We start from the raw sequence: 20,026 nt of genomic DNA on the forward strand, positions 1-20,026 counted from the left end.
CACTAGGTGGTGACAAACAACCAAGACAATGTATGCTTATTAGGTTGTAAAGTGGGTAGTTAATATATATTTTTTGCCCTATCTGTTAGCACCAATACCGCTGTTCGTGGATAGAGACCATAACGCCGCGCGTGTTTACGTTCGTTTTTTGCTACCCTGACAACAACGCTAATAACTTTTTTTTTAAGTTTAGTTGAGGCCCCGCTAGCTAGTTAGTCCTGCAGTTTACATTTTCCTATTTGCAACGATTGCATAGATTTCCCTAATGTCTTTCACAAATCGCTAAACGGGTGCGTCAGGTGTATCATGGGAGAACCAGTGGCATCGAAGACCCAAAGCCCACCAGCGCATGGAATATCTGTCAATCGCATTGGCAATGTAAATATTGATTTTTAAACCGGTTTATCTGTCTTGAAATCTACAGGCATTAAATCCTGTTTCGTAGATGAACATAATGATCTCAGTCGGCACGACCGTTGTTACCTGGTTCCTTCTCACAGCTGCTGAGGAGAGTATCCATAGCTGAGCCTTCTTGTGGTGAAGATGATGAAGATGATGAACAAGTAGATAAGGAACTTCCCCTACCAATTCCACGAGACCCACTGGTGATAGCATTTTAATTATTCTGCCCTTTCGTCTGTTCAAATGAGTATGCACAGTTAATTAGAATACACCTATTATTAGATCAGTAGGGGTACAAATATATATTTTTTCAAATACAGAAAGCATGTCTAACAGTCCATGTGAAAAACTGCCAGGAGTTCAACAAGAACTGTATCCTCAGTTGCCCCTGACGCAATCCATGTCATTAGACCTCAAAATAAGGTAAAGTGTGGTGTTTCATTGCTAAGTTACTGAAGTGTTTTTACTGAGCGTTGAGATCCCAGCTTCCATAAAAAAAGGCACCCAGGGATTCTTGAGGGTGAGTGTTGGCGGTAAGGTGAAGTGCACAATGGTCCAGCTCTACAAGGACCCAAAGGCCTGCCAGACCAAGTTCCCCCTCTACTTCAACGAGTGGAAGCATTTCTCCATACAGGTTAGTAGGCACTAAAGTAGTACCCAAGTTGGCCACGTGCGTTGGTTGTCTTGCCAACTCCTCTGTCTGTGCTTATTCCTTGTTATACCAATCAAATCTGAGGATGATGCTGAGCCATCTTATATGAAAAGAAAAGTGGAAGGTTTAATGAAATAGGCAAGTAAAAAAAATATAAATAAAAGGTCAAATCCAGGTCATGTGACATGACCAACCCAAACACTGGGCCCCTAACTATTGGACCTGCAATTACAATACTGTAATGTTGTGAGACAGATCGTTTTCTGTATCTGCGTGTTTCTCTATCCGTGGACACGAACATTGAAACTTGTGGTGGTTTCAGATTCCCAAGAACAGTGATAACCCAATGGGCATCTTTGAGTCACACCGTCTGGTTGTGGAGCTCATCTTCTTCGAGAAGGAGACCGGTGTTCCCAAGCTCATCGGCAAGACCTTCGTCAAACTGCTGGACATCCTTAACGTAAGTGACCCACACAGGAGGCATAGGGATGGCACATTGTCCCCTCAGGCTCACAACACAATAATGAACTTCCTGTCCTACTTCCTGTTCCTCTAGAAGTCACAAGTGAACCATCTGGTTGATCTGAAGCACAAGCGGCAGGTACAGAATATCAATCGAACACTTCAATCCTTGCGTGGGCTATGTTCAATTGCATTTGTCAACAACAGTTTTCTGTATAGACTGAGGCAGTAAGAGCAGGTGGACTGATTTTCTTAGATCATCTGTAAACTGGAACTGGAGATGGTGATCACTTATGGATCCCTGGGTTACGGATACTCCCACCAGGTTAGAGGAGATGAAGATCTGTTCTAATTTTTTTTGTGGGGGGGGGGGGGGGTGAGGAAGAGGAGGAATTGATTGTGCCTTTTCTATTGTACACTCCCTAGTTGAAACATCCTATGAGAGACATGGAGAGCTTAGTGGATCGCTCCCTGTTCCTCCGCTGTCCACCACCAGAGGAACGTAAAGACGCTCACTAGTGAGACCCATACGACCCCACGGCCAGATACCGTAGGCCCGTATAACGTACAGCACTCCTTTCAAATCTCTTGGGTCCGGGGACCCCTTTTGTTGTAGTAAAGTTATTAGGGACCTACTCATAATTGGAGCCCAACTTGATTGTCTCACAAATAGCATAGAGTTTTTTTCACTGGACTTCCACAATGCATGACTGAACAAACCTGGACAACTGGAAAGAGACATTTTAAAGGCCCACGTCTTGGCAAGAGTTTTTATTTTTTTATTTTTTTTATTTCAGTACTTTGGATACCAATATCTTTGAGCCTCATTGGGCCATGTTGCCCAGAGTTAAGAACAGGACTGGTTATTGTTAATATTAATATTCGTCTGGGTTTGTCCCAGGGGCTGGGCCACTTCCTCCAGGGGACAGGATGACTTCAAATGTATCCTCATTTCAGGAGAAAAAAAAACTTTTCCCACTGTCTCTATCAAATAAAGTATAAAAATGCTCCCCAAAAATCTTGAATTGGATTGTATTACACACTATCTGGATTGTTATACACACTATCTGGATTGTATTACACTAAACATATTACTGAGTCCCTTGGCCGCAGTCAGAACAAAAACCAAACAAAATATGATGTTGATATGTTTTAAACATCTGTTTGCAGACTTCAGTATTATTTACCACTAACATTCATATTTCTCCCTGTGTCAACTCTACAGTAATGTAGTCACTCCCAAACCAGTAGATTATCCTGACTTCATCAGGGCCCTGACGCAAAGAGAAACCACCGATCCGGCCGACAGCCCGATCTCCCCTATCATCCTAAAATGTATGGAGAGGAGGGGAAGGTACTGTTAATCACACTTTTCACTGGGTTCACAGGTCGTGGGTCAAAGGTTTCAGCGGTTTTGTGCAAATTCTGAGAACCTCAGTGGATAGGAGCTCGAGCAGCGAAACGTTCCGACTGTTCAAAATCTCTCATGATGTATTAACAAGAGCCAAAGCATAAGGCAACATCACCATTGCAAAGATATAATGTTATGAACACATTTATTTGTTTTGACATTTCGAACTGCTTGATACTTAGGGTGCTGCATATTCATGAGGCGATAAAGGCCTTCGAGTCGTCTGAGGATGGCGTCCAGTACCTGGAAAACCTAGTGTTGAAGAGGGGGATTCCAACCGACACCCCATGGAGGGTGAACAAGAAGTTGTTGGTGAATAACCTGTCTGTCTTTCTGGGTTTGCGGGTGTATTGCTTTCGAAATGTAGTGAAGCATTCGGTCATATAATACAGAACGACGGTTTTGTCTGTTTCACTTTAGGTTCTCTCTAAGTGGAGGAATAAGGCGAATATGGTTTCCACGCTGCTCAAATTTCAAAAGAGTTCGCTGGCCAAAAAGCCGAGAGACGACACTGGTTTGTTAAACCTTCTCTCACAGACAGACATACAGATAGACATTAAGACAGACACAGGACTCGGGTTAGCGCAGCAGAAAGACAGAATGGATGGTGCGCAGGCGTCCTCAGGCTGATGTACATTTGTGTGGCAGTGATGATGATGGGGGTGATTTTTGTATTGCAGATGGGACAGCACCCATGCCGATGCAGAGCGTCAATATGCAACAGGTACTGCTCCTGAGTAGTTCCACATACAGGCATTTGTTTTTCTATCCCTTAATCTAAAACCTACCGCAATTCTAATATCAAACCCAATTGTATGTTTACCTAAACCCTAAACTAGAAATATCCCTTTCCCTTGTGGCGATGGCTTAATAACCCTGTGGGGACCAATTTGTCTTGTTTTACTGTCTTTCTGGAGACCTCTGGTCCCTAAATGTATTACAAAACCAGGATCACACAGAATTCCCTTCCTTTTTCTATTTCCTTGCAGGAGAACAAACTCATAATCAGTCAGAATGAGGTGTGTGATGTTTCTGAGATTTCTCCCAGAAAGACCCTGGCTGCAGCCTCTGGACTGTCCTCACAGTCTGCCCAGAATGCCCTGTCTTCTCCAGCTCCACGCCTGTCCCCTTCTGATCAAGACACCACACCTAAATCAACCCTGGACCATAAGGAATCTCCCTGTAGCAGTGTGGCCTCATGCTCCATGGAGCATCCTGCCCTGTCCAGGGCCAACTCTAACCCCAGGCACGTCACCCTGGTCCTGCCTGAGAGTGCCTGCACCTCTGCATCCACCTTATCTCAACCCGGCACCACTCACATCCCTCAATCCACCCAGCTGGTCTCTGTTCCCCACCACCTGGCGTCCCACTCTGTTCTCATTCCCCTGACAGAAGAGGGAGAAGAAGAGGAGAAAGTGAACGCCCCGTTGTCCTCCTCCTTTATTACGTCGCTCTCCTCTCTAACATTGACTCCTGAGGTGGCACGAACCCTCCATGCCTCCCCCGTGTGCTTGCGCCAACAGAGCCAGCATGGGCCGACAGTGGAGCAAGAGGACTACCGACCATCTAGCCCCAAGTACCAGCAGCAGCAGAATCACCAGCCTTCTAGCCCCAAGTACCAGCAGCAGAATCACCAGCCATCTAGCACCAAGTACCAGCAGCAGAATCACCAGCCTTCTAGCCCCAAGTACCAGCAGCAGAATCACCAGCCATCTAGCACCAAGTACCAGCAGCAGAATCACCAGCCATCTAGCCCCAAGTACCAGCAGGGGCAGAATCACCAGCCATCTAGCCCTAAGTACCAGCAGCAGAATCACCCGCCATCTAGCCCCAAGTACCAGCAGGGGCATTGCCAGCAAACAAGACCCAGGTACAAACCTTACTATAAGCCCAGGCAGGAGAGCCTGTTCAAGGGAAACAGTGACCGAGAGCAGAGGGGGGTTGCTAGTTGCACCCTTGGAGGAGTTAGGGACTCTGAGTGGACCCCGCCCCAAAGAGACACTGCTGGGATTGGCAGCATGGGAAGTGGGTGGAAGGGGCTTGGCTGTCTTAGTTCCAGAGAGCAGAGGGAAGAGGAGAGCCCAAGCAGCAGCACCACCTTCAGGCCCACCCCACTGAGGGACCTGGCCCCACCTCAGCTGCTGGGGGCCTGGACTGAGAACATTGCCACTGTGCCCATCCCCATAGGAAAAGGTGGGGGAGGTCTGCCCGCGGCCTTGGGAACCATAACACCTCTCCCCCAGCGGATCTCCCCCCCATCCACCCCACCTTCATCCTACCGGCTGAGTGATAGCCCTTTGACAGGCTTGTCCATTCCCCCCCTGACTATCAGCTCCAGGGTAACTGACACGAACTCTCCGGGTCTGGAAACCGGGACTCTGAATGGTTCCTCGCTCACTGGCAGCAGGTGGTGTGAGCTCAACCCCCCAGCTTTGACTGCAGGCAAGACCAGCAGTGGCAACAGCACTGAGAAGATTGCCCAGTCACCAGGAGCTAGCACCAGCACAGACCCACTCACTTCCAGGTTAGGCAGTTTCCCCACCGGAGGTGGTTTAGAGTCTGGGCAGTGGTCCCTCCTATCAGACATCGACATGTCACCCCTCCGCAGTGGAATAGTCTTCTCCCCCCTCTCCCCAATCTCCTCCACAATACCCCTCACCCCCAGCCCCAACTCGCCCCCTCCCGGATGCCACAGAGGCAGTATGCCAGGCAAGGACCGACACAGAAGCAGTACGCCAGGCAAGGACCGTCCTTACCACAGGCAAAACAGAGACTGTTACAGGAAGATGTAGAAAATTATACATCTTGTTGGCAGCTCTATTTTGTTCTTGTTTTTGTTAGTTTCAGTATGTTATCTAAGGATGAATAAAAATGTGGTTTAGCAAGACACTGTTTTCATCCTCATTTTAGGTAATACCATAATTTTTTTGATTAAAATGAAATAATATAAAAAATTGCGAAAAGGCGGAACTTTTTATGAGTGAGATTGGTTTAATGGAGCCAGAGGAATCATTTCGCAGCAGGACAGTTCCCAAGGTACGCCTATAAATCGTTAATTTTCATCGTTTTTTAAAAAGGTAATTGTACTAAAAGGTTAAATATAGTTATAATGAGCAGTTACAATTGTGATATGTTGCGTACTGCATGCATATGTATTATGATAATTGCTTGATTTCACTTTCAGCTAGTACCTGCAGTAATTTTAAATGTATCGTGAAAGCAAGCTGACGTTAATGTCAACATGCCACGACCAATGCATAAGGCTAGTTTTCTGTGTAAATAGTTTTCTGTTTCCGATTGCATGACATGAGTTTGCCCGGTCACCTCTGAAATATGCGCTGGGTAAAAACAATATTGTCACTTGCGAGAAATACCGAAATGGCATTTGCGAGTAAGTGTTCCTGAAAACAACCTCGTTACAGATTCCTTACAACCTCAAAGTTGCTGCTAGCGGTCGGTTCATAGAGATGATGTGTGATTATGCGGTAAGGATGGCGGCGTCAGATACCTTTTAACAGATCTGCGTCCTAGCCCGAATTCTTAGGAGGTGACTCCCATAGACTTGTCGGATTTAGCGACTCACTGGTAGCGTTAACACAGGCAGCCCAAATAAGATGTTTTTCTTAGTAATTGGCATTTTCATTAGATTGGCTCTGGAAATATCTGAAAAGAAATAGGATTTATTGAAGAAAAACGATCTGAAATGCACAGTCAGTCTAAACTGGTCGATAGAATCCATGCCACCTGTCAGGGATGTTGCTATGATATGACTGGTCATCGCATGACTGGCAGTTGACACTGACACGATTAAATAAACATACATTTTCCAACCGGAATCTTCTATTACTATTGCAGGGCTATATCATCCCACGTGTTAACTGTGGCGCGGTTAGTAATCTGACATGGAGAAAGATGGAGGTGATGGGGCTCTGCTGGAGTGTCCCTGGCTTCCAGTGTGCATCAGTGGGTCTCAGCTCCTGGCCAAGACCTGGTTTCGGGACACAACGTACCGCATCCTCCTCACTGACCTGCACTCTGTGTGGGAGGAGGAGATGGACACCGAGGCCATTCAGGACCGAGCACAGGCAAGGACGAGGACAAAGACACACTCTCATACACCAATTAAAACTGTCACTGCCGTGTTCTTTATGAAAATGCACTACCTGATTCTGGGTGCCGACGCAGTCACTTGGTTCCACTTTTCCCTTGTGGCTGTCTACTCCCCACACACCCCTTTTTCTGTAGTTGACTCTTAACATATGTGTACGCTCTCCTGCGGTTACAGCAGCTGAACAGGCGATTGCGTGCTCCCGTCCACGCTTTTTTCTCCCGCCTGTGCGAGGCAGCTCTCCCTATCCTCTCCGGACAGGGTTGTGGAGGGTCAGAAGCTGGCGCGGTGGCGCCGGCCCACTTCTCCCTCACACGGCCAGGCGGCGAGGTCCACCTGAAGCTGAAGAGTGAGCTGGCTGGGGTACCCTTCTACTGGGAGTTCCGCTGCAGCCCAGCTCCTGTGGCATTGGTACGATCCATTATTCATATGAACTCACTGGTGTAACTTGCTCTGGATAGGAGCGTCTGCTAAATGGCTTAAATGTGAAAAAAAGAGAGAGAAATACGTTTGTGTCGGTGTGGGCTTTCAGGTGTGCAGTCAGCTTGTGCGCCCCCTGCTGTTGATGAGCAGGTTACTGCAGAAGCAGATGGGCCAAATGGGAGCTCTCCTGACCAGGAAAGACGTGGAGATCCAAGACTACAGAGACAACGGGGCAGTGCTGAGCAGAGGTAGGCCCTACACACACACACAGCAATTTAGTGACATTAAAACCTAACCTTATTTTCAACCTCATTTATCCAACCGTTATTTCTAAACAGAACCTATTGTAACCCCTAAACCTATCTACTACTGTGTAAACCTAATCCTAATTTCCATAACCCAAGTCAGTGTCCTCATTTTGCATGATTTTCATGGATTTTACTAAAACAGCAACACACACACTCATAAACACACCCAAAGCGTAGTAATGTGTGTACACGCTGACGCGCACACTAATGAAACAAAACGCACCGCTGTTCTTATTGATGTGTGGTTTTCAGAGCGATTGCAGACAGAGTTGTTTGAGAAGCAGATCTACGAGGAGACTTTCTTGGCACAAGTAAGTTTCATTCAGTGCATTTCGGTGTTTCTGTGTGGGGTGGAGTGGATGGCAGAAGGATGTGGAATTTCTCAGCCGCTGTTTCATTGACCCTCTACCTGACTGTGCGTGCGCGCGCGTACAGTACTGCCGCCGTTTCAAAATGTCCTGGAAAATGCAGAGGTGCGTCTTTGTCTGAACGCAGGCAAGGGCCCACGCTCGCTTTGTGTCCGTCTCCAGCCAGAGGCCCCTCTTATGTGCAGTGTCTAGACCCCTCTCCTCAACCAAGGCTAGGCGTACACTCCCTCACTCAACACCCAGTCTAATAACTCTTTCCCTGGGTTTAAAGAAGGCTGCAGTAGGCCGCTCTGGGGAAATGTAGAGACTGCCCGTAAAGACAGTGACTGCATGTATGGGAACGTGACCTTTTCCTCCTCGCCAATCAAAGTGCACAACCGCACACAGACACACACCCAACCGCCTTCATCTCCTGACCATGGCAAATTCCACTTAACGCCGACGTGCCGCCTCGGACCGAAGTCCAAACTGAAAATAAAATGTGTCTGGAAAAATTTCACCAGGGAGCGTCAAGACGAACAACACACACTCTCTAGACGTAGGAGGCGGCCGCGGCCTGACGGGGGGGGGGGGGGGCCGTAGCGTGTGTGTGTAGTATTTATCTATAGGAGACGGCGCGTCTGTTTGTGTTTCCCCATCTGGTTAGACTCTGTTCATCTGCTGGGAGTCTGTGTGCCTTTGTGTCTGTCCGTCGCTCCCTGTGTCTTGTGCATTTTCGCTCTGCGTCGACTCCAGCCTTCGGCTCACTGGGCTTTGCTGGGGACTCTGAGTAAGTCTGTGGGTGGTTGTTCAAGCCCCCTCAGATCTAGATACTGCCCCTTTCACCTTTACTCTCGCCTCTGTCAACACGCCACCTTGCTTTGATGGCGACTAACTCAATGAGTTCCCCTTATTTGTGGCCGGACGCATTTAGAATGACACATCTGGCCATTAAAGTGACGCGTGGGCTGTTTTTGGAGAACGATTTTCCTGCAAATGAAAAGCGTTTGTTTGTCAACACACCTGGGTTCAAGATGTATTTTGAAAACCCTTCAAATACCTGAGCTGGGTTAGATCGCGCCCCGCCCGGCGTAAAGGGATCCAATGGGAGAGTCCCAAAGGTGCAAGCCCCACCCAAATGTCCGGTTCAAGGAGACACTCGGAAACTAAAAGATTAAAAAATACAAAAAAACGTTTGAACCCATTTCCGTTTGGGGGCACCGTCTCTCTGCTCTCCCCCTCCCCCCTGTCCTGGTGTTTTTCTATTGCCATCCTCTTCCACTGTAGGCCTCCTGAAAAACTGGGGGATGAGGGAGGTGTGGCTGGAAAGGCGTGAACCAGAGACAGGAGAAGAAAAAGTCAACCCAGACACCTTTCTAGCTTTCCACTGGAGCCCCCCTACTCAAACCCACACAAACACCCCGCCCACCACAGGTCAACATTGACATGGGGGTTGGAATTAGACTTGCCCGCCACTGACGCCACACACACATACAAACACACACACATGTGCCCTGACTTCTAGATCTAGATGATACTTTTTTATAGTAAGGTGGAGCGGAAATTGGGTTCAATTCATTTAAAAAACCAAAACATTATTAATTAAATGTTACTGTCTTTTCTCCCTTTTTTGGAAGTCCCAATAGTGATTACAACCTGGTGTTATTGTAGCACTTAGAAAAGGGCTCTGGAGAATTAAAGATTGGGACTTTTTTTTCCTACACTGCTCACTGGACCAGGAAGTTAGCCTGGGGCCCATTCTACCGGTCATGAGCGGCTGTCATGAACCCTGGTATTGAACCCGGGACAAAACACTTGTCGGTCTGATTGCCCAAACAAGTATTTAAATGTTGGCCAAATTATACCTGAAAGTATTCTTAATTCAAATATAATTGTCAAATACCTGGGTCAGTACTATGTATGAATTTATGTGAAAATAAATTAGATATTTGAAGTAGTATTAGAATCTAGGTAAAAAAAATTCAACACAGTCCTGTCCTTCGAGACCACATCCGTGCCCATATTTGGGCTTTTACTGTTTTTGGGCTGTTTTGTCACCGCCTGTGACTTGGGCCTGGCAACGGGTGCGTCTGTTTGTCCACACTGGGCCAGGCTGTGACGCATCATTTTGGTTTCAGACGAGAGGGTGTGTCTTCTGAGGGTTCCTTTTGATCTGTGTGTATAATGCGCGTGCCGGAGCATGGGTGACCAATCAGCGGCAGTGACGCATGCCTTGGGGTTTTGCTGCTGAGTGGAGGAACAACATGGTGACTGAGTGAAGGGGGCAAAGGGCCCTGTGGTCTACCTCACGCTCCTCACCCCGCACCTCCTGCCTCTCCTCCACCCTCGCCGTCTCACCCATGCGTGTTTACGTCATTTACGACTCACCTTTTTGTTTCCCGCTCTGGCCCCCCGTGGGAATCGAACCCACAACCCTGGGATTACAGGCACCGTTCTCTGTCAGTGGGGAGACACATGAGACTGCTGAATGGAAAGTTATAGCCCAGTTATGGCCCACTGCCCCACCCAAAATCCTGGGTCAGCATGGGCGTCCATCCGCAGGTTTCAAGATCGAATCTGTTTTGAAATTTGTGATCAGGCTCTTAACTGTGGTTGGCGTCTAGCTTGCTTTCCCTGTCTTTCTCTTATACCTTCCTCATTCTGCTGTTTACCTGTCTCTCTCTCATGTACCTGTCTCTCTCTCATGTACCTGTCTCTCTCTCATGTACCTGTCTCTCTCTCATGTACCTGCCTCTTTCTCTCCCTCACTGCCTCTCTCTTCCTCTCTCTTCCCTGTAGTAAATAATTGACGGTTCTCATTAACAGGAGCGGCCAGAGGGCCTTATCACACACCTTAGGAATTCATGCTCTGTGTGGCGAGTGGGTGAGGCTCCTATAAACTCAACAGAATTGTATTTGGCTGGGCCAGCTCCTGTGGCCCCGATCTAGCAGACCAGTTCTGGTGTGACAGATTTCATAGTCACACAATTTGTTGAAACAGCATGAAGGAACATGGTTTCGTAGTTTTCTGGAGGAGAGGGTTTTATTTGGTGGGGGGGGGGTTAGATTTTTTTATTGTTGTATTGAAAATGGTTTACGTGATTGGTTGCTCTTTTCAGGGCTTTATAATTCAGTGCCCTTTGCTGGTACGGATAATGTTAAGTATCAGCACAGCAGGTGGGTGGGCTCTTTGTTTTGGGTTGCATCAGCAGAGAAGTGAGAAATGTCAACATCTGGCAACCCCATGGGTTAGACTGAAGTACCGTCCTGTGTATTAAACAGGCCCGTGTACTGGTCAGAAGACCTCACTAACCCCAGGTGCTGTTTGGCTTCGGGTGGGGTGGCTAGGCGTCTCATTTCATCAGGCTAGTTCCTTCCGTCAGTTACCGGCGCAAACACACTCAAAGACAGTTTCACAGGCTGCCGTCGGTCAGTGAACCCTGGTCGCTCACTAATGCTCGTGCTAACCGTAGCATTTGGGGAACGTCATGCCTACGCTTTCCTCTACAGGGGGCTTGCTACCCCAGGGGGCGAGGCCTTGACTCAGGCCTCGGATGGTAATAGAGCCCCAGGCTCCTGTCCCGGCCTCCATAATCATGCCTAACTGATAGGCGTGTAATGCCCCTATCATCAATCCGGGACTGAGGCCCTCTATTATGACAGGCCCAGAGAGAGTCAGAGAATTAAAGGCCCAGGGAGAGGGCAGACCTCCTGTCTGCTGGTTGGATGACCAGGCCGATAAATAGATGTTCATCATGACAACTTCATCCTGGCTCTTCTATCCTTCCCTCCCTAATACGGACACTGTTCAACGTCCTTCTCTCCTCGCTCGCCCCATCCCAAATTGAGGGGGAGCGGGCGTTCGCGCCGTCCGCGTTCGCGTCACGTGTCCGGATCCCGCTGTGATGTGTTCAGCGCCGGGCCCCGTCGGGATGTCTTGTGGGACGCCGCACTCGGCCGGCCAGAACCAGGCCGGCCCGGCTGAAAGGGCAGCGCGAGGGAGAGCTTGGAGGAGTCTGGGCCAGGCCACAATAGCCCTAATTACAGACCCGCAGGCAGATGACAGCCCGGTGGAAACTGTGTGCTAGCCGAGCAAAGGGGCGGGATGGAGGAATGGAAGGAGGAGAGGAGACATGACGATGGCTCAGTTAACCTCTCCTCGATTCCTTGCATTTCCCATCCATGCCGCCTCCTCTAGACTCAATGGAGAGGATCTGAGGGGATGGACTTTGTGTTGCCCAGGGGAGATGTTCTGCCTTGATCCCACTTGCCAGTAGCTTCCTTTGATTAGAGCTTGTCTTCTCTTCATTTGTGTAGAATCACACAACAGTCTAGTTGTTAGAGCGTCTGATCAGTAATTGAAGTGTTGCTAGGGCCCTGAGCTGGCAATGTGAAAAATCGGTTTGGTCCTTGAGCAATAGTGTTGATCCCAATTGCTTCTGTATGTCGCACTGGATGAGTTTGAAAGCAAGTGGTTTTGAAGACACCGGGCACATATTGGCACATGCATAGCATAGTGCAACATATCTGGGGATCCATTTTGGCCGGACAGAGTCACTTTTATAGCCTGTAGCCAAGTAATGCATCTTTAACTACTTCTGAGTAATCTGACCACTTTTTACCAAGTCATTTTGACTAACAACACATCCTTATTTCCAGTTTTGACCAAGGAGCAATTTAGGTTAACTGTCTTTCTAACAAACAGAACAGCAAATTATTTTCAGATTCTTTTTTTTATTAAGGAGGGAAGGTTTTGTGTATTTTACCAAGGTCGATGGGTAGCAATCTTAAAATAAAAAGATGAATGGCCGACCCTCTGTTCACAGGTGTTAAGTAATCTCAGTAGAGGAACAGTAGACCAACTTTCTGGCCTGTTTCTACATAACACGTACCAGTCTTTAGGAGTGAAGGGATGCCACCTCCTCCAGACCCACAGGGAGGGGGTGATGTGAGATGTCTCTCCTCCAGACAGTGACCCCAGAGGGAGGGGTGGATGTGGGGAAGCCACCTCCTCAGTCTCCTGGCTTCTCCTCTGACCTGACACGACACTGGAGATGATGGGCCTCTGGTGAGGAGTGTGTGTTCAGCTGTGACAGCAGTAATCCCCTTTCAGTATGCAGACAATGGAGAAGGATAGAGGACACCTTGGTATATTAAATTATGGAGTTTGTGAGGGTGTTGACGTAACCCTCAAAGGCATTTGCCTTTTCACTGTAGTCACCTGGGTAGTTCTTCATCCCTATGCTTCCTTAAGACACGGTTTGACAAAACTTCAACCAGGTCATCAGGAAAGATCAACCAATGAGGTGGGAAGTCCCATCCGATTGACCAGGTTGTAATGAATGCTGGATTTGAAATGCAGAATCCCGTGACTCCATTAAAACGGTGGATGCTTTTAATGACAATGTCCGTTTTAAAAATAGTCTTTTGATGACTAGAGGCATCTAACACTCTCTATGATGTAGACAGGCTCCACTACGCCCTACTCAGATTGGCACCCATGCCCCTTCAGTCCCTCAGGGTAGAAGTCCCCCAAACAGATACCACTTTCCAAAAACCCAGACGCCTTGACCCCTTAATCCTAAAACCTATATGTGGGTTTCTCAAATCCAGATTTTAGTCCAGGATTCTGTTTTTTTAGTATATGGGTATCTGGTCATTGTGACGGTGTAATTCTAGCCTTTTGTTAAATCCGTTTTTAGTTCAATGACTTTTGACTTTCTTAGATAATAACGGTAGTAAGAAATGCAGAGTGAAGGGAAATGCATTCACGCTGCATGGCTAGAACGTGGGGAGGAAGATGAGGAGGGAGCGAGCAGAGAGGCTGGCTGGGAGGTGAAGACAGATTTATGGCTGGATGTAAAGTGAAGCTCTTCCGAGGCTTTAGAGAGAGACGGACGATTAGATGGACGATTAGGACTTCACCCGCCTCGGTTTGTTTATCCTTACCCATGCGCCAGCCTGGCATGAGAGTGCATTGAAGCGTCTGTATTCCTGGCTTCCTTTGCGTGTGCACATATTTTAGTGTGTCTGTTTGTCACCACTGTGAAAGAAGCGGAAGGACCATTCTGTCCAATCCAGTTGTCCATTTAACCAGTCACTACCACCTACCTTCTTGCTTCATCTGTAGAAGGACTATAGGTGGAAACATTCCCATTCCTTTCCACGGCAATATGACGCTATTACCGTAATGCTCTGATTATCCGGTCCTGATCGAGGGTGTGTGGAGGGTGTGTGGGTTAGGAACAGCTGATTCGACGAAACGAAAGTTGGATGATTGCTTGACTAGGGAAATTAGGTGTGTAGGGCAAAACTAAAATGTGCACCCTTTTGGGCCCCCAGGTCCTGGGTAAGTTAGCATTTCACTGTCTAAACCTGTTAACGAATCATGTTTTCGACAGTGGATTAAGAATGACTTGCTAAGGGCTTAGTTTGGAATTTAATTGAGGGCACCAGCAGTTTGCCAGGGGCGACAGGAAGTGATGCGGCAGGAATAGGAAGTTCGGGTAAACACCTGGAGGCGAGCAAACATGGAGGTTGGTCGGTTGGTATCGTTGCCCCCTATGCGGGCAGTCAGAGACTGCGTGCTATCACAGAAAACAACACTGGTTAAAACCAGAGCTGTTTACCCACTAATAATAGAGGGGTGTCAACATATGTTTGCAGACGTCTTTATTCACCCAACTCTTTTATTTGGTCAGGATGTGGGCAACGCTTGGTGCCAGTCAGGGTTATGTATGCCCAGCCTTGCCCAACAGTCTGCCAACCATACAGGGGGGTCAGAGGTGAGAGTTGAGCGGCTGGCGCGTGTGACGGAAGTGACCTGATTTGCGTGCAGCCCACTAACAGTCTGATTTAACACTAAACCTGAAACTGACGTTTTTTTGACCTTTTTAACACAAGCAAAAGGGGGTGGAGCAGACATCCATGACTAAAACAGAAATAAAATGAAAAACTCTCATACCTAATTTTAGGACATTCAACCTTTCGTTTTTCCCCCACCAATGCCATAGGGCGTGTGGCACACAGGTGAGCTCACCTCAGCGGAACCGCCTCCCCTTTCTCCATAATGAAGGACTTTGGTCTGTTGACAGCAGACGCACAGTGTGGAAAAGGCTAGAGGAAAGTTCCAGAATAATATTATTCGCTGAGGGAGAAAGGTTATTGAACCGCTGCATTCTGTTTGATCTATGGTATAGTAGGCCCTTTTTTACTGTGTTCTTCACTTCAACAAACATCTTGCCTTTATGGCCACTTCGCAGTTTATGATCCAGGCCCAATAGATTGAACTAGAAAAGTAGAAAGCACATATTTTTGCATGGCAGACCTCTTTTTCCACTTACTTGTAGTGTTAGACATCGTTTTTTCGGTCAAAGTTCCATTCCTGGGCTTCTGTGGCTGGCTTAGTCACTGGGATGAGCCCTGCCAGTGGTAGTAGATGGACTCACCAAAATACGCAATGCAATGTGCTCCAATGTGTCCCCACAGGAATCTCAATGGCCATCCCATGTCTGTGTAGGCTAACGCTTGTGAACGTCAAAACAATTGTCTATTTCCACCATTACAAACATAGGTGTATGGGTGTATAACTCAAACGTTCCTAAAACGTTCCTAAGGCAAAACAGGAAGTACACACACTTCAAGTGATACAAGTTCACGCTCCTTACAGTGGGAATAGCCTTGTGTTTTGAAAGCCCACAAAGACAGGAGAAGTTTCAGTAGGGGAAATCCTTACTGAATGCATTTTCGTATATCAAATAAAGGCGGTAAAGTGCCAAAGCTGGAATTGGTTGAATCCTTTCACAAGGCACAGAAGTTCTGTGAATCCAAAGCTGTGAACACTGAACAATGAACTATCATGAGTTCACCTACAAGAGTTTAAAAGAAGGATATATTAAAGCTGGTTTAATCTCTTAAATAAATGGGTAAACTTGTAAGGGGAGATGAAAATTGTTTTTTGAAAATGAAGGTGCGGAACATAAAATTGGATGATGGCAAAAGAGAGGAGGAGAGAGAGTGGCTTTGCTCCTTTTCTATGGAGCCACTGGTCTTCCACACACATTGGTTTCTCTGTGCCCAAAGGGGAACTAAAGCCCCGACCAGAGCATACATTTATTTTTACGATATTTAAGGAAACAAATAACAAAAATAAATCAATGCAAACCTCTAAACCTGACCGAGTATGTTTAGTAGCCCCTCTCACTGACAGCAGCGCAAGACCACCAATTTCTCCCGGTCAATATTTGAAGAGCTAATTCTGAGAGTTTGTCCTCTCCGTTTGACGGAAAAAAGGAGAGCAAAAAAAAAGTAGAATGAATAGTGTGTGTATGTGTGTTCCGTGCCGACGCATATGAGTTTCGTATGTTCTTATCTGTCTTGACTTGTGGTTGGTTGTGGCTTTGAAAAAAGTTGGTGTACGTGTATGTGTTTTATTATTATTTTTTTGACACGTGTGTGTGTGTGTGTGTGTGTGTGTGTGTGTTTGTGTTTGTCGTGCGTACGCATAAGTTGTAGGAATTTTTTCTGTTCTTATCTGTCTTGACTTGGAGTAGTTCCGGACGGGCGCACACGACAGTGAGGTGCCATGTTGCAACAGGGCCGCATTCAGTAGACAAATGCAGATAGAAATGCCCTGACATAGAGCTCCTCTGAACTCTCATTCTCCACTTCAGAGAGGCGTGCGTGTTCTACAAAGCATATAACTACCTGAACGTTCCAAAACATTGCGTCATGCTGAGCTCCCCTCCTGCTTCCTGTCTCCCATAGTGTTGTTCCTGTTTATGTCTTGCTCTTTGGTGCCAGTAACAGTGCTTTGGTTAGACCCTTGACAGACAGTCAGACAGACAGAGGGAGGCAGGTTTAGACACACAAGGTCATAGCTTTTCCTTCCTTGTCTCTTATCATTCGTTCTCTCCACCTCTAATGTCATTTGTTTTCCTCTTTACAACTCTCTTGCTGATAGCGTTTGCTCAGGTTACAAATGAAAGAAATGTGTAAAGTGTGCCGGAACATATTTGACCTGATAAATAATGTATATCATTGGAATCTTCTGACATTATTATTATCCATGATTTTTCTATCTTTTTCCCGCTTTTCTCCTCTGTCTGTATCTTTCTTTCTCTGTCGTTCTTTCTGTCCATCTGTCTGTCTGTCTGTGTGTCTCAGGCTATACCACAGGTATGTGCGGGACAGGACTGTCTTGGGTTCAACTCCGAGATGCAGGAGCTCTACTCGGCCGTGACCCGCTACAGCAACACAAACGCTCGCGAGCGCAAGATCTCCGAGAGACACGCCCCCAAAGAGGACGAGTCAACCAAACAGGACCAAGAGCTTAGCCACGCCCCCAGCAAATCCCAGTCCACAGGTCTAGATTTTCTATTGATCATATGATGTTTTTATTCCTGCCCGAGGAATCTCTGCAACATATGCCTATAAGGCAACAGATAGCTCAGCCTAAAGCAGTAACTGAAAGGTTGCTTGATCCAATTTCTGATCCGGCAATGTGAAGAATCTGTCACAAACCCCACTTTTTCCCCCCCCGGTGCCCAAAGTGGCAGCGTTCCCGACCGATCCAATTCAGACTGGTTGGGTGTTATATTTCGGTTGAACCTTGTGCGCAGTTGACAACTAAAATAATGTCATAATTGAATCACCTGCATTACCAAGGCATCAGATTTTAATGTTTTTCATACCATTTCATACACAATTTCCATCTTTCTCTCTCACTCGTACACAAACCACACACACACAAAGAGGACACGTGAGAGGGTGCAACACAATGAGGGACTGTACGTTTCAAGCTAGCTAAACACTCATGAAATACCCAAACTAATCAAACACACATTCCCTTAGTAGCTGTGCTTTTTTTTTTTTTTTTATCTGAGCAACAGGCGTGAGAAAGTTTGAGTAGCTCAAGCAGTTGGATACATGTTTTTTTGTAAACATTGATACATTTGTTTCAGCTTTACGTAGGATGCATAGTCACGTCGGCCCTGCACAGCTCAGCCCAGTTGGGCTCTGCTCAGCAATAAAACAGTGTCCATTTTTTCCCCCGTTATACTGTTAATTGGTATATAGTGCAGTGCATATGTACTTTATGGACAGGGACACAGGTTTTTGTTGTTTTGGTGCTGTACTCCAGCACTTAGGTTAAAGTGCATACTGGCAGCTTTCATTTAAAGGTATTTACATTATTTGTTTTTTGTACATTCACCCCACCCCGATTTTAGGGGCCAGAAGTAATTGGACAGATTTTCATATTTAGTACTTTTGCAATCTGTTGCATTCGATGACTGCCCCAAGTCTGCAACCGATAGACATCATGCTCTACCAAGTTTGTTTTTCAGTTTGATTCAGGGTGACTGCCTTGGCAATTGGTAAATCAGTCATTGGTAATTTACCAAGTTACAATTTGGTAATTTAACATTGCTGAGCTAACCAGCGCTTTCTTCTTAATGTAAAACCAGTTGATTTTGGCACGCCTAATGTATTGCTATGTGCCTGTTCAATATTTTCTGATTTATTTTACTCATAATGGCCATCTTGACTTGCGTTGAAACTACTTTGGTCCTCTTGTTGGCAGACACCAGCAATCAACTGCAAATGCAAAACCTACAATCAATACTAGATATCGGCGGCCCCCTTGTGCATGCACATATGATGTGAACAAACACACCTCTCTAATAACTCACAGCTGTGAAGCCAATTGTCCCAATTTGTTTGGTCCCCTTAAATGTGCTGTTATTTCTAAGTTACATTTCCGGTACCATTGGGGGGGGGGGGGGGGGGGGGGGGCTCTGTATTTTAATCCCTTTGCCACTGTATCATTTCAAATTCAAAGTGCTGGAGTACTGGAGTCAAAACAAAAAAGTAATTTTCCAAATACTTATAGACTGTACTGTATGTAGCAGGGTTAATTAATGGCTCATTTGGTTCCTTACAGGGGACAGTGTAAATCATGGGCCGGGTCAACTGGGCCGGATTAGACCTGGTGACCAAGATGGATTGACAGACACTGAGAGGTCCAGTGAAGAACAGGTCTGGTCAGCTAATCAAGTGTCCCGATATCCTATGAATTCAATGGGATTTACCCTTTTCTAACACATCTGGTCCCCTCTCTACAGACGAAACGTCCAATTCCTGCTTCTGCTTCCGATCGGCACACAGCACGACCCAAGAAGAAAAAAGCTAAGGGAATCTTTGGATGACTCTAAAACCAGGACAATACAGACACTGTCTGAATTTTGGTACTAGTACGCTCTGGTCAAAAGCAGTCTAGAAGGAGGGGTTATTTTGGGAAGAAACATATGAACACTCCCCACTACATATGACCTATTTTAAGCAGTCATCTACCTGGATGTCTTTAAAAAAAAGACAATTTTTTTTTGAGGTATGCAATTGTTAATAGTGTATTTAATGGATATGCGTTTTATTTTTTTATTAATAAATGAATCAGTGTGTGAATGAATGTAATGCTTCTTATCAATATATGAATGTGGATTAATGACAGTGTTCTTACCCTATTTGTAATCGATGGGAATTATTAAGTTGTGAATTTCCGTGTATAATTGTGAGTGAAAGTGAATTAATCTGTTGCACTAGTAGGAATACATTGGAAATGCCAACTGATTATTTATTTTTGGGTAATTGATTATTTCTGTTGAGGGGGAGTGAAATATTGACTCAAAGGGTGTAGAATCTTAGGAATGCTATTGAAGTCCACTTCAATCATTGGTCTACCTGTTGGCTTTTTTACAACGCTATTTAGACCATTTTGTGAAATGGATCTATAATAATTCCGATAAAGTTAAAACGCACATTTTATCGATTAGATGTTAATTACATTTGGGACAGATTTCGTGGTGGGCTAAAGGAGGTTCACCCGTTTTTTACCAAGGGCAATTCATCTCTAAT

At 46.3% G+C, this 20,026-nt stretch overlaps 2 protein-coding genes across 4 annotated transcripts; both read left to right on the plus strand.

Moving 5' to 3' along the window:
• Positions 1 to 74: 74 nt before the first annotated feature.
• Positions 75 to 5,793, plus strand: c2cd6 (C2 calcium dependent domain containing 6). The gene is made up of 13 exons (XM_010892175.3): positions 75 to 378; positions 501 to 605; positions 723 to 774; positions 888 to 1,036; positions 1,377 to 1,514; positions 1,611 to 1,655; positions 1,773 to 1,841; positions 1,943 to 2,034; positions 2,742 to 2,870; positions 3,110 to 3,239; positions 3,348 to 3,441; positions 3,608 to 3,651; positions 3,917 to 5,793. Exons 1-13 carry the CDS (start codon positions 307 to 309, stop codon positions 5,717 to 5,719), a joined length of 2,922 nt encoding a protein of 973 aa, XP_010890477.3. The 5' UTR covers positions 75 to 306; the 3' UTR covers positions 5,720 to 5,793.
• A 118-nt stretch (positions 5,794 to 5,911) lies between these two features.
• On the plus strand, positions 5,912 to 19,580 carry nhej1 (nonhomologous end-joining factor 1). 3 transcript variants are annotated; one of them, XM_010892149.4, is made up of 8 exons: positions 5,912 to 5,963; positions 6,783 to 7,012; positions 7,213 to 7,446; positions 7,568 to 7,706; positions 8,019 to 8,077; positions 17,279 to 17,477; positions 19,056 to 19,150; positions 19,237 to 19,580. In XM_010892149.4, the coding sequence occupies exons 2-8, from the start codon at positions 6,830 to 6,832 to the stop codon at positions 19,318 to 19,320; spliced, it is 993 nt and encodes a 330-aa protein (XP_010890451.2). In that variant the 5' UTR covers positions 5,912 to 5,963; positions 6,783 to 6,829; the 3' UTR covers positions 19,321 to 19,580. The 3 variants fall into 3 exon arrangements, with proteins under 3 accessions (XP_010890451.2, XP_010890450.2, XP_010890452.2); XM_010892148.4 differs by having other exon boundaries at positions 5,927 to 6,004; XM_010892150.4 differs by lacking the exon at positions 5,912 to 5,963 and adding an exon at positions 6,088 to 6,318.
• Positions 19,581 to 20,026: the final 446 nt, after the last annotated feature.

The sequence above is a fragment of the Esox lucius genome, chromosome 22 (assembly GCF_011004845.1).
Source record: "Esox lucius isolate fEsoLuc1 chromosome 22, fEsoLuc1.pri, whole genome shotgun sequence".
NCBI lineage: Eukaryota > Metazoa > Chordata > Actinopteri > Esociformes > Esocidae > Esox > Esox lucius.